Here is a 12,885-nt window from a genome sequence, read left to right on the forward strand (position 1 = left end):
CTCTGTCTTTCCCTCTCTCTCTCTCTCTCTCTGGTGCAGTGCAGATTCTCTGTTCCTTCCCCAATCATAGAGCATTCCCGGGAATGCCAGCTATTCCCTTTTGAAGATGATTACCCTATGATAACACAAACATGTATACAGTTAAATATAATTACAGCAAAGATATACAGCATGTTATATAGTGTAGTGTATTGGTTGTTATTCATATTAAATCCTCTAAGTTTCAGTGTATTTTTGATTTCTGTTATATCTCAGGGAAGATCACAGGATCTAAAAATGTGTTCTCGTAAGACTCTTGCACATACATTTCACATAAAAGCTCCGTCTCTGGCTGTAATCTCTCCTTCACTCAATTCGGAGTCTGCCAGGGCTGTGATCACTTTCACATTTTTTTATAGGGCAGTGCTGCCCTCATGTGAGGAGCTTGTGGCATTACATACACTCAGGAGATTTACCTGAATGCAGTTTCATAACAATTTTTTTTTTTTTATCTTTGGTGTATTTTTATTGAGCTACACACTAGAGCAGTGGTGAAACATAAGTGTAGAGGTGCTGCAAATGCACTAATCAAGCATGATAGGAGCAATTCCATGCAAATGTCAACCTTGTTTTCGGCAAACTAGCGAAACTGTTTGTTTTTTTGTGCAAGCGTGTATTTTACAGTACTGTAAAAATACTCAAAAATGTATCTGTCTGCCTTTTCAAACAAGTATATTTGATTTACCAAAGTTACACGAGTCAATGTGGTATCACATTTATAAAAAAGTTTTCCCCTGATAAATGTAAAATAAAATAAAATCAGTCATTTTTGTTTTATTGAACCAACTCTTATCCTTTTAATTAGCATTATTTCTTTCTTTTTTTTTCCTACAAAGTATGTTGTTTACTGCAAACTCCAAGACTTTTTTGGTCACATCCATAACACAGGTTTCTTTACCTGAACTAAAATCTAAAAAAATGTTTACAGATTGATATTTATGATCCCGTAACTCTGTTAATAGTTTTTTTTATTATTATTTAAACAATAGAAAACATACAATTTAAACATAACATTCAATAAGCACAAATGTAACTAATAACAGAAAATAAAATAAAATAAAATATAGATTACATTATAAAAATAAATAAAAAGACAACTTCAACTTAGAAAACTTTACAATGATGTGATGATTTAACCTACCCAATTGACAGCAAGTTTACTATTCAATTAACTTCAGCTCCTTTGCAGCTATAACTGTATCTTGACATTTCTTGCTACTAATATACTAATGCGAGTCTATATATAAATGAAAATCGATAATAGAAATCTTTAAACAAGGTTTAGAGTTCTTCAATCTACATTTATAAATATGAAATTTACCAAATAAAATCAAAAGATTCATTATAAATTCCACAGAAAAGTTGTTTAAGACCAAATCAAATTTAACATCTTTTGTCAATGTTTTGAGTCAAATTACATCTAAAACCTGATTTTTTTTATTTATTTGGAAATACAACGATAAGTCTTCCCAAAACATTTTAAAAAAGATGAACTAAAGACTCTAAACAGAATAAGCAATTTCCATCAGTCTGCATAATTTAGATAATGTATAATTGCTAACATAAATGTTGTGAAGTAACTCTTAGTAGTTTTTTTATTTTTTATTATCGTTTAAAGAACAACATTTAGAACAATACCAAAAGAAATGGAAAATAAAAATAAATTAATAAAAATGTCAGGGGTGTACAGAACAAAACATATATAAAACAATGTGTAAGTATACATACTAACAGAGAAGGACCTTGTGAGATTACAAGATCTTAAAGCTTTCAAGTGAAAAAGCGGTTTTGATGGCTTTTTTATCAGTGCTTTGCTTTATGTTGTTTGTATAATGTTTTAATTCAATTAGTCTAGCAGGATTAAATGGTTTTTGGCTATTAAATTTGCATCTGTGAATATGGTACTTTGTAAATATTATCAAAAGATTGATAACATAAGCTTCCTTCTCTATGTTTTTGTTGTAGTTCAAAAACCCAAAAATAACATGTTGGTATTCTAAACGGAAATTTGGCAGTAATTTGTCATTTATGAAATTGGTCTACTATGTTAGTAGTTTAGAATAATATAAAATAGGGATGACCAGATCTGATTATGTGGTCGTGATGTTAGTCTCTATTGGAATCGGTTGTTACCTCCTGATCAGGACTTGTGTGTGTGTGTGTGTGTATGTATGTATGTATATATATATATATATATATATATATATATATATATATATATATATATATATATATATATATATATATATATATATATATATATATATATATATATATATATTAGTAGGAGATATTATAAAGTTGATGACGACAACATTTGTTTATTGTTGGTGTTATTTGTTTTTATATTAGATTTTTAGATTTTTTTTTATACATATTGTTGCACTAAAGTCCAAAAGTGTAGAATTTATATTATTTATGACTTGATTGTTCAACTTTATTAATAGAGTTGTTGAATGTTAAACTAAAGCGAATTAAATAAAACAAAGGGACACCCTGCGGATCTGTTCCTTCACTCTTCTTAATTCCTTTTTTTATGTATTATAGAAGTTTCAGATCGGGTTTCTGTATCGGTAAATACTCAAAATCAAATAACTTAGACTAGGGGGCCAAAAAGCCTGATCAGGACATCCCTATTATAAATAGAAGTTTCAATATAATGTAAACATGTACTTTCTCTATGAATTTACATTTTACATTTTTACTCCAAATTTCACATCCATAACACTGGAATTGCTCATACATTTTTATTTATTTATTTATTTATTTATTGCTTCTTTCCCCCTCCATGTGTCCTTTGGAAAAAAAAAAAAAGCTGGAATGCTGGTACTGGCAGATGGCAGCCGTGATATAAATATCTTACAAAAGGGCAGTGTGTGTGCGTGGAGATAGTGCCATGGTCAGTGGTTCACCAAAGTGGCACGAGTAACAGTACCCATAAAGCTGTTGCCATGGAAACAGGGAGTGGGCTTTCTGAGATTGTTTTTTAATCACGTAAAAACAATGATTGGATAAGAGGAAAAGAGGTTTTGATCATGGCGCTCTCCTACTGTTAACCCCTCAATCATCCCGAGCTTCAGCCCCCTCTGTGAGTGATGTCAAATAACTCCCGATGTAAGATATTTTACTTCCATTTTCTTGTATTTATACGTGTCCTCATTACTAAAGTGTATGGTAGTAAACAAGGTTGCGTTTTACCGTGAGTTGTTTTTTAAAGGAATCAGCATGGAAAGAGTTAAGAAGTTGTTTACTATAATCACAGTCTGAGCTAGAGGGTCTCGGCCTCTCTTTATTGGCTGTTGCCAGGAGCTCAGCGCATGCTCATTGGCTAAGAGAGTGAGTGGCCCCTCCTATTGCGCTGACATTGTGTAATATAGAGAAGAAATGGCTCTTCATAAGCCATTCTTCCTTCAGTTTGATGTGCATTGATTTCAGTCCATCTTTCGAGAGCATGCGCCCACATAATCAGATTTTCTATCATATATTTGTGCATCTTTTGTCTCTCTTTTGCTGCAGCTCGATTAGCATCTTCCCACATACAGCGAGCGAGGCCCTGTTTTCACAACTTTCACAACTCCCTCCTCCCCTCCTCTCAACAGAATGACTCTTGTTCTATTTTTACTCGCCTGACTTGTACAGTTTCCCCTTCCCACCCATTTTCCCTCTCTTTTCTCAAACATTCCGCGACCACTGATTTTTTGGTTTGTTCATCTGCTCTCGAGTGTCTTTCTGTTCGATTGCAGTGTGGAATGTATAGCTCAGAAAATAATATTATGGTGATATTGTGGAGGCTGCGGCCACTGTGTTTGTGTGGAGAACGTTACTATGCTTATGTGACTACTACAGAGGCTTCTCAGAGTAGCTGTTTGTGAGAGGACTGGCTGATACTGGGCACAAGGCCAATACCCCTCTGCCCATACAAACAATCCAGTCAGTGAAGTGAGCACACACACATAAACCTACACGCAGGCACGCTGACACTCACAGGCACTGTAATCACGCCCCTGTCATGCTGCCTCAAAGTTGTATACACTGATAATAGTGTTTTGAACAGCCAATTCTCTGGTCAATGTCCTGATGGCAGCGGTCACAGAGTTTAAACTCTGACCTATATTACTGCACCCAACCAAAACAAAGGTTTGTGTGCTTTAGTAAGTTAGTAACGCTAACTAAATAGTAATAAATGTTTCACAATAATATGTGAAAAATATTTCTCCACCTTTGTTTACTCTTTCTTAGCTGATTGTGACATGTGTATAGCTGTATGTTCTCCAAAAAAAACCCTTGGCCAGTGACAAATCTTATTTACAGTATATTCCGTTTTTTTCCACATGCTTTGCATTAACGAAAAAAATCATACTCTTGCCTAACTTTTCACTTCAAAGAAGAACTGGTGATCAGTTTACACAATCAAGAGCAATGTGCTGTACTGATTATCAGCATGGCAGTACAGCTTTTTGTACATATAGAGGTGTGCATTAAACAAACAATTCATATATTAAGCACCTTACAATATTTTGGCCATTTAAGTCATAGATATATGACAGAAATACATATCTTTTTCTATCTTTGTTTGTCACCAAACAGTGAACAGACTAAAAGTATGTGTGGAATGCTTTGCTTAATCTGGAACAGCAGAAAAACAAACCAGAAGAGTGATAGAAGCGATGTCACATCAAAGTGCTGTTGCATACACTCACCGGCCAATTTATTAGGTACACCTTACTAGTACCGGGTTGGACCCCCTTTTGCCTTCAGAACTGCCTTAATCCTTTGTGGAATAGATTCAACAACGTACTGGAAATATTCCTCAGAGATTTTGCTCCATATTGACGTTATAGCATCACGCAGTTGCTACAGATTTGTCATCTGCACTTCCTTGATGTAAATCTCCCGTTCCACCACATCCCATAGGTGCTCTATTGGATTTAGTCTGGTGGCTGGGGAGACCATTTGAGTACAGTGAACTCATTGTCTTGTTCAAGAAACCAGTCTGAGATGATTCAAGCTTTATGGTGCGTTATCCTGCTGGAAGTAGCCATCAGAAGATGGGTACACTGTGGTCATAAAGAAATGGACATGGTCAGCAACAATACTGAGGTAGGCTGTGGCATTGACATGATGCTCAATTGGTACTAATGGGCCCAAAGTGTGCCAAGAAAATATCTCCCCATACTATTACACCACCAGCAGCCTGAACCGTTGATACAGGATGACAGGATGGATCCATGCTTTCAAGTTGTTGATGCCAAATTCTGAATGTTGCAGCAGAAGTTGAGACTTATCAGATTAGGCAACATTTTTCCAATCTTCTATTGTCCAATTTTGAAGAGCCTTTGTGAATTGTAGCCTCAGTTTCCTGTTCTTAGCTGACAGGAGTGGCACCCGGTGTGGTCTTCTGCTGCTGTAACCCATCCACCTCAAGGTTCGTGGTGTTGTGCATTCAGAGATGCTTTTCTGCATATCTCGGTTGTCACAAGTGGTTATTTGGGTTATTTGTTGCCTGTCTATCTGCTTGAAACAGTCTGGCCATTCTCCTCTGACCTCTGGCATCAGCAAGGCTTTGCGTCCACAAAACTGCCACTCACTGGATATTTTCTCTTTTTCGAACCATTCTCTGTAAACCCTTGAGAAGGTTGCGCATGAAAATGCCAGTAGATCAGCAGTTTCTGAAATACTCAGACCAGCCCGTCTGGCACCAACAACCATGCCACATTCAAAGTCACTTAAATCATCCATCATTCTCCGTTCTGATGCTCGGTTTGAACTGCAGGAGGTCATCTTGACCATGTCTACATGCCTAAATGCACTGTGTTGCTGCCATGTGATTGACTTATTAGGAATTAGCATTAACAAGCGGTTGATTGTACCTAATAAAGTGGCCAGTGAGTGCATATCACTTATAGAATATAGTTCAGCTAATCAGAATTAAAAACCAAAACTAACTAAGTGTTTAAAAATTAGAGTATTGCTGCAGTAGTATGTGGTATCAGTTATGTTTGCATTTGCATTGAGTCTTATTTTGGCAAATTCATATGCACTGCAAGTGATGTGCATGACTTTAGAGGAAGTGGATGTTTTGAGTTTCCTTATTGAGTTTGTTTACCTCAAAACGAAAGTTCTGTCTTCAGTTACAGACACAGCTGTCATTCCTAACCTATAATGCTTACTTTTAGCTTCTGACCGCACATGGAGATATCTTTAATGTCAATATGGGAGATTTGTTTGGTTATGATTTAACCAAGGACATATTCATTGATCAAGTGGATCCTGGAACTACATTACAATCAACCAATCCGATTTAAGAGATAAGTTTACAGTTAAGTTTAGGTTTATAGTTAGAGATATGTGCTTCAACATAATTTTAAACAAATTGTGAACTAACAATCCCCTCTGATTTTATGAATAACTTAGTTATGTTTGGTTAGGATCAACATATATATCAATTCCAGGATTGCATCCTTGTTAAAATTACAACCACTGATTTCTGTCCCTTCATTAAAGTCTATTCATCCAAAACTGATGCTTCAAATAATTTGTAAAAAGATAAAGAAATAAAGCCATATAAATGAGGATGTTTAATTAAAGTCTTCAACTTACAGGCATTAATGCTTTATATGATGATCAGATGTCATTTTGGCTTTTATTCACAAATAAACACTGATCACTGAACTGAAACTACAACACCACTGATATTGATGTGTGAGGACAAGCATCTTTCATCTTTGATGTAGCTCATGAATGCTCTTTGATACACAAGAATGAACCTCATTGGTTTACAATCAACAAACAAACATACTCTTTTGAAAATAAAGGTCCCAGGAGGAACCAAGAGTGATTTCAACAGAAAAACCTGTCTGGGTTTCCCAAAGAACATTAGCGAACAGTTCTTTAAAGCAGTGGTTCTCAAAGTAGGGGTCGGGACCCCCTGGGGGTCGCTTGGTGATTTATCTTATTAAACTATTAGAATTATCATATATTATCTATAACCTACAGAAGATGTAAATGGTACTCACATAAAAAACAACAGGCCAATAAAAAGCCATCAGCCTTTCAATTATTTTTTTCATTGAATTGCGACCCCTGGGGGTTTTACGCTAGATTAATGGCGCAGCAATAGTGTTGGTTAGATTTTACAGCAAAATGTTAAACTTTGACACCTTTATGGCTCTCACATAAATTAAAAATAAAGATCACGACTGAATATAGAGGACGACCTCCAAAAATAAACCAAGAATAGTCTTGTGATGTTAAACATTGTGCCCGCCTGCCTCATTAAGTGTGGTTGATAAAAATTAAACAAGCTGAAAAGTTTAGGAACCCCTGCTTTATTGAACAATTTTTATTTTAATAATGTGATAAACAATTTAATGATCTAAAGAACCCTTTCCCCCCACCGTAAAGAACTTTTTGTTGGATGAAAAGCTTGAAATGAATATATATTGATCAGCATTTACACAATTCACACTCCAAAAACTAAAGAGTCTTTGTTGGCAAACTCACATTTGAATTAAAGCCTAAATAAAATCTTTATCCAGATTAAACTGCTCAGTACATATAGATTTTTTTTTCCTCTCTGTGAGTATATTTTGAATCATCAGGGTTTCAAGTAAATTCAGTTTTGATGAAAGGACAGACATCTGTCAGATTTCACTAAAGAAAAAAAATCTTCATTAGTACTTTAAAGGGTTTTAAACAACACGACGAATTATCACAGAATTCTCAGTTTTGGGTGAACTGACAATTTAAGCAACATCTTGTATTTTTTATACAAACATCACTGTATTTGTGTCCAATTAAAAAAACAACAACTATATTTTATTAGTTTAAAGAAATGTATATGAATTACTTTAGATGTTTTTTACTTTATATGATATATAAGTGTTTTATTAAATACAGTAGGTGAGGTATATTTATAGTTAATATAATTATTATGTATATACACAGCGCCCTCTTCAATGAAATGGGCACACATGGTAGTACACGTTTACTACAGTCATAAAGAAAAGAACTTGTCCAGTCTAGGTGATATGAGAATTTAAATCTGATTAATCTGTCACAAAATGGTGCCATAACAAACTCAGATCCCGGAATACATACAGTGCCTGTCATGACGAGCCCTGCCAGTTATAGTAGCGCGCGGCAGCATCAACGTCACAGTTGGCGTACATATCACGAGACGAAAACCCACGTAAAGTCATGCCCCAGATTCACTCGTCTGTTCAATATTTATTAGCTCCTTATTTACCCGCGGCCAGTGAGAAGCCAAAAGGCAAATCCGGATTTGCATATGACTGACATTCCATCGCACGCGGCCGCCAATCAGCGCGTCGCGTTGTCTTACGATAGGTTGCGTCGTAGACCAATCACAGAAAGCCTTCGAAGAGTAAAAGGCGGGTCACGGGCTGGGCGAGGTTGACACGCTGAGAGAACGAAAGAGGGCAGCCTACTATACAACAAGAGGAAGAGGGAGGGAAAGAGAAAGAAAGAACGGCTTTGCGAAACCAGAGAGGAGAGCGAAATCGAGGGAAGAGTCGTGGCCAGTTGAATGATGTTATGAGACAACGGCTTCTTTACTACGGACACCCACGAGCCGAGCGGAGAGGAGCGCGCGAGCCGCCGCGGACCCGAAAGTGACCCTGCTGCAGGAGAGCCGCACTGGACTTTAGGGGCTGTTATTACAATTTCATCACAACAGCACTGCGCCGGATCATCTCTGTCCTTTTTTTCTGTTTTGTATTTCCCCGCCACGGGTTTCAGGGCACGGCTGAGTTTGAGCCCGTGTTGTCGGTTAGCGGATTTCGAGCTAGATTCACGATTTGTGAGGAGTTTACCGCACGATTAGCCTTTTGGATGAGACTCTTTGGGGCTGGGATGTGTGCGAGGGAGGGGGTGCCGGAGCAGGCATTTTAAAAGACAACTCGCTGCAACTAGAATTCAGTTTGCTGGGGTTTAAAGCCCCATCGATGCTGAAGTAGACCCAAATAAAGGGAGAGTGTGTGGTACAGGAGAGCACGATGCGGTTTGGAGTAACGTTAGAGGATGCTTGTGCAGTCTACAGGCTTTCATTTCTCACATTAATATGATATGCTGCTATTATACTGGATATTGAGTTGTGTGGAGAAGTAGTTAGCTCGTTTTGTTCAAATAGAGTACCACGAAGAGTAATAACATCGGTCAGCTACAGCGCTACTACAGTGTAACTAATGACTGTTGGTCTGGAGCGCTGCACAGGTGTTGTTTGCCTATTGAAACCAGCTGTCTGTCTCAGTGTTTTCACTTGAGACCCCTGGCTTTGGTAGCTTCTCACTCCCAGACACTATCGTTTCTTCCCTTTTCGCGAAATCGGGTGTTTTCCGAGCAGCGCTTGAGTTTGACGCCGTGACATGAGGACGGGTTCTGTGGAAGCGGCCGGCGGTGCGGATGCGAGACCAGGGGCGTTCCCGAGGGGACGGGCTCATCTGGAACCGTGCTGCTGAAATCAAGTCCGGATCTCCCAAATGCAGCCCCCAGAACCAAAGTGGCTGTTCAGAATGAGTCCGGTTACTGCTTGTGTGCTGGACGGGATGTGATATAACGGGTTTGTCAATCAGAGCTTTGGTGGCTGATTCATTTGGATGTGATGTGAAACAGGATGTTGGTCTGATACAAGTGCACTGACAGACAGCCAGAGAGAAAAAAATCGTGACCACGTGAAAAAAACAGATGTGGCCTTTCATTATTAAACATTTGATATCATTTCCCTGCCTGAAGGATACTGTATTTCATTAATATTCTGTATTGTTAAATAAGTCGTGTGTCGCAACCCAAAGAATACATTTCACTCGTCCTGCGGGTGTAGTAGCACCAAGACCATGCTAGCCTGCTAATCTGGGGCTTCCCGTTTTCACGACGATTTAACCGAGCTAACCGTTTTCACGTTTTAGCATTGCTTTTTGATGCTCTTTACATTTTATATAACCGCAATCAATATTCTTTTTGCTAACGATTTAATTATTAACCGTGGTGTTGTACATGTAAACCCCCCCTGGGCTGAGGTGAGCTCAGGTCGCGGACTGTTGCACTACTCGAGCCCGAGGATGACCGAGAGGCCTACTTAACCCATTCATCCCCGCAGCTCTCCGTCAATGTAAACAAGCTCAGACGAGGAGGGGGCAAACAGGACCAAAAATAAACTACATCATCCAAATAAAACCAAACCCGTTTCCGCATTACGGTCCTCAACAGTGTACATAATAGAAACTGTGTCCACGAAGGTGTTTTAACGCCAAGATCGTCATTTGTGAAAAATCTGCGCTTTGACTGTCTTCAGTGCGGTACCTGATAGCACGCTGTCATCATTTTCACCCGAATATCACCCAGCTAAAGTCCGAGCCAACAAATCCGAGAATACAGAGGGACGTGTTTATGAACTGAAGATCGGAGTGGCTACAGGACGGCATGACATTACAGGAACATTTGGTACCAACATGAAGAAACTCCAGTAAACGGATGCTGGCAGCATCGGCTATGGCCGCTTATTTTCATCACCTGTCTGGAAGAAGCATCATGTGGATACTTCGTTTTTAATCGCACGGACTTATTTTACTTTAAATAAGGCGAACGCTTGAAACAGCACCTCTGTTTAATATTACATGTTTGTGATTTTTTTTTCTGTTAAAAACAAAAAGTATTTCAAGCCTCTTACTCAACCATGTTTTCATCGGAAAGCCCGCAGTATCTTCGCCAAGGACTCAGCATGTTTGGTCAGTCGTTATTACTCAACGCTTCTGATTTACTTTCCTCATATAACGTTTGACAGAAAAAGCGAACTCTTATATGGGGCTGAAATAAATTAACGTTAATGTTGTATCGTATCTAGCAGAATAGCCGCATGAACATGCTGTTCCAGAGTCTTATTATTTTGGAAATGATTGTTTGGCGCCAAATATTGTCTGATTTAATATCAGTCGGGAACAATATGTTCACGCACTCAGTGTGTTCATGACAGCCCGTTTGCCTTAAAATTTTTGCAACGTATGATGTTTGTGAAGCAATATTATGCAGCATTAATTCAGTAATATTCAGATATTTGTGATATATTTAAGTTATATTTTATAAATAATAATATTAAAATGTTTGGCTTGCATATTGTTGGCATGTTGTTTTGGTCTCTTCATGACACAAATAGCAAATAGTTTAGAAATTTATTTAGAGATAACAGGTATCCAAATATATCATTATATATCTAACTAATATCAAAATCATAATTGTTTTGGCAACTGTAGTGAGTAGTCAGATATAATATTTTTGGCTTAGCAGATATAAAAAGTTTGGCTTTGCCGGCTGTGATTTGCTTTAAGACCTGTTCTCGATGCTGTCTAGAATAAATCTTCTGTTATTTTCTCCTGTAGTGTGGACTAATGTTGAGCCCAGATCGGTTCCAGTGTTTCCTTGGCATTCATTGGTCCCTTTCCTGGCACCCACCCAATCAGATCCATCGGCTCAACCTGGCGAAGGCCAACAAACTGTCAGCCATCCGCAGACGGCCGCTCTGAAGAAAGGTAATTCACTTTGCACCGCCATTGTCTGATTAGCCGAAATGTGTGTCGGATTATAAAACAATACATTTACGATTAAAATGTATTTAGAATCGTTTTTTTCTGGGATAGTCCACACACTGATATGTCTGTCACATCTGCAGTTACTCTCTGTAACTCGAGCCGCTGTAATTTAGCCATTACCCAGTGCAACGATTGACCTCAGAGGTTGCCAGATTGGTGGGATTCATTAAAGATGCCGTAATGAATGAGTCGCTTTTCCTCTTCCAGAGTCTCAGAGCGGGTCAGTGCTGAAAGAGATTATAGAGGGAGCACCTAACCCTTCCTCGCGCCCCACTCCCTCCGCTGACGAACTCCCTCCAGAGAGAGAGAAGGATGCGGAGCGAGAGAGACCTGACAGCGAAACAGAAAGTGACGTGGATGATCCGTGAGTGGTCTACTGTGTGTGTGTGTGATGCGTCATTCTGTTTGAATGTGTTTTGTTGCTGGTGTCTCTCTCTGTGTGGAGACAATGGCAGCACAAAGAAAGAGAGAACAAAAGCATTCCACTTTGTTTCTGTGTATGAATGACAGTAGCAAACCAGCGGCAGTTTACATTAATGAACTGTCATCTGAATACACCTCTCTTGCTTATTTCTTCTTCTCCTATGATTCACATATAAAGCTCCTTTTATTATCAGCTAGTCCTCTGCTACAGTTCCTGCTAAATGTGATTTACCCGTTAGGCTTATTGTATTATCTTTGCATTAAGGTGTTATTGACATTTGTGAAGCATCTATCAGTTTAATAGTACGCTCTGGATTTTTCGGACATGTTAAAGCTCTGCTTTCTACAGCATTTTGGCGGTGGGCTGCAAAGCAGTAGCTCATTGACGCTGTGCATTGCAGTTTTCTGTAATTGGCTCTGTGCGTTCTGCTGTATTGTTTCACAGGACCCTGAGGGTGGCAAGAATGAAATTTGTAGATATTTTGAGCCTGTTTTGTGCCACAGTAGCTATATTGTTATGACAGTGTAATAAATATCAGATGAATACTAGCAAAGCGCTTGCTTAACTAAAAAATCAATTGTCAGAATCGAGTGCAATGTGCATGCAAGTAGATTTGAATCGTGTTAATGTGTCAGTAAAATATCTCAGATGAAGATGGCGTGTTGTTGTCACACTTGTTAAAAATAGGCAGCTGGGATCAAATGCTTCCTTTGTGCGAGGAATGACATTCCTTGCTGTAAGCAGGAGGAAAGTGAGATAGTTTCAGAGGGAGCTGTTGTGCATGCTTATTGGAGATGGATGGGGACGGTCAGTGTTATA

At 38.3% G+C, this 12,885-nt stretch overlaps 1 protein-coding gene across 4 annotated transcripts in view; it reads left to right on the top strand.

Moving 5' to 3' along the window:
* cicb (capicua transcriptional repressor b) overlaps window positions 1-12,885 on the top strand; it is a 68,725-nt gene that overhangs the window by 24,664 nt on the left and 31,176 nt on the right. For 2 of the 4 annotated variants that reach the window (XM_087286704.1, XM_087286705.1), the window contains exons 1-3: window positions 8,457-10,784; window positions 11,433-11,582; window positions 11,850-12,006. In XM_087286704.1, the coding sequence (XP_087142830.1) occupies window positions 10,733-10,784; window positions 11,433-11,582; window positions 11,850-12,006 (359 nt within the window). In that variant the 5' untranslated portion in view covers window positions 8,457-10,732. Of the gene's footprint in view, window positions 1-8,456; window positions 10,785-11,432; window positions 11,583-11,849; window positions 12,007-12,885 lie in introns of those variants that run through there. The other 2 variants (XM_087286702.1, XM_087286703.1) reach the window with 1 other exon arrangement.

The sequence above is a fragment of the Danio rerio genome, chromosome 16 (assembly GCF_052040795.2).
Source record: "Danio rerio strain M-AB ecotype USA chromosome 16, GRCz13ab, whole genome shotgun sequence".
Lineage (NCBI taxonomy): Eukaryota > Metazoa > Chordata > Actinopteri > Cypriniformes > Danionidae > Danio > Danio rerio.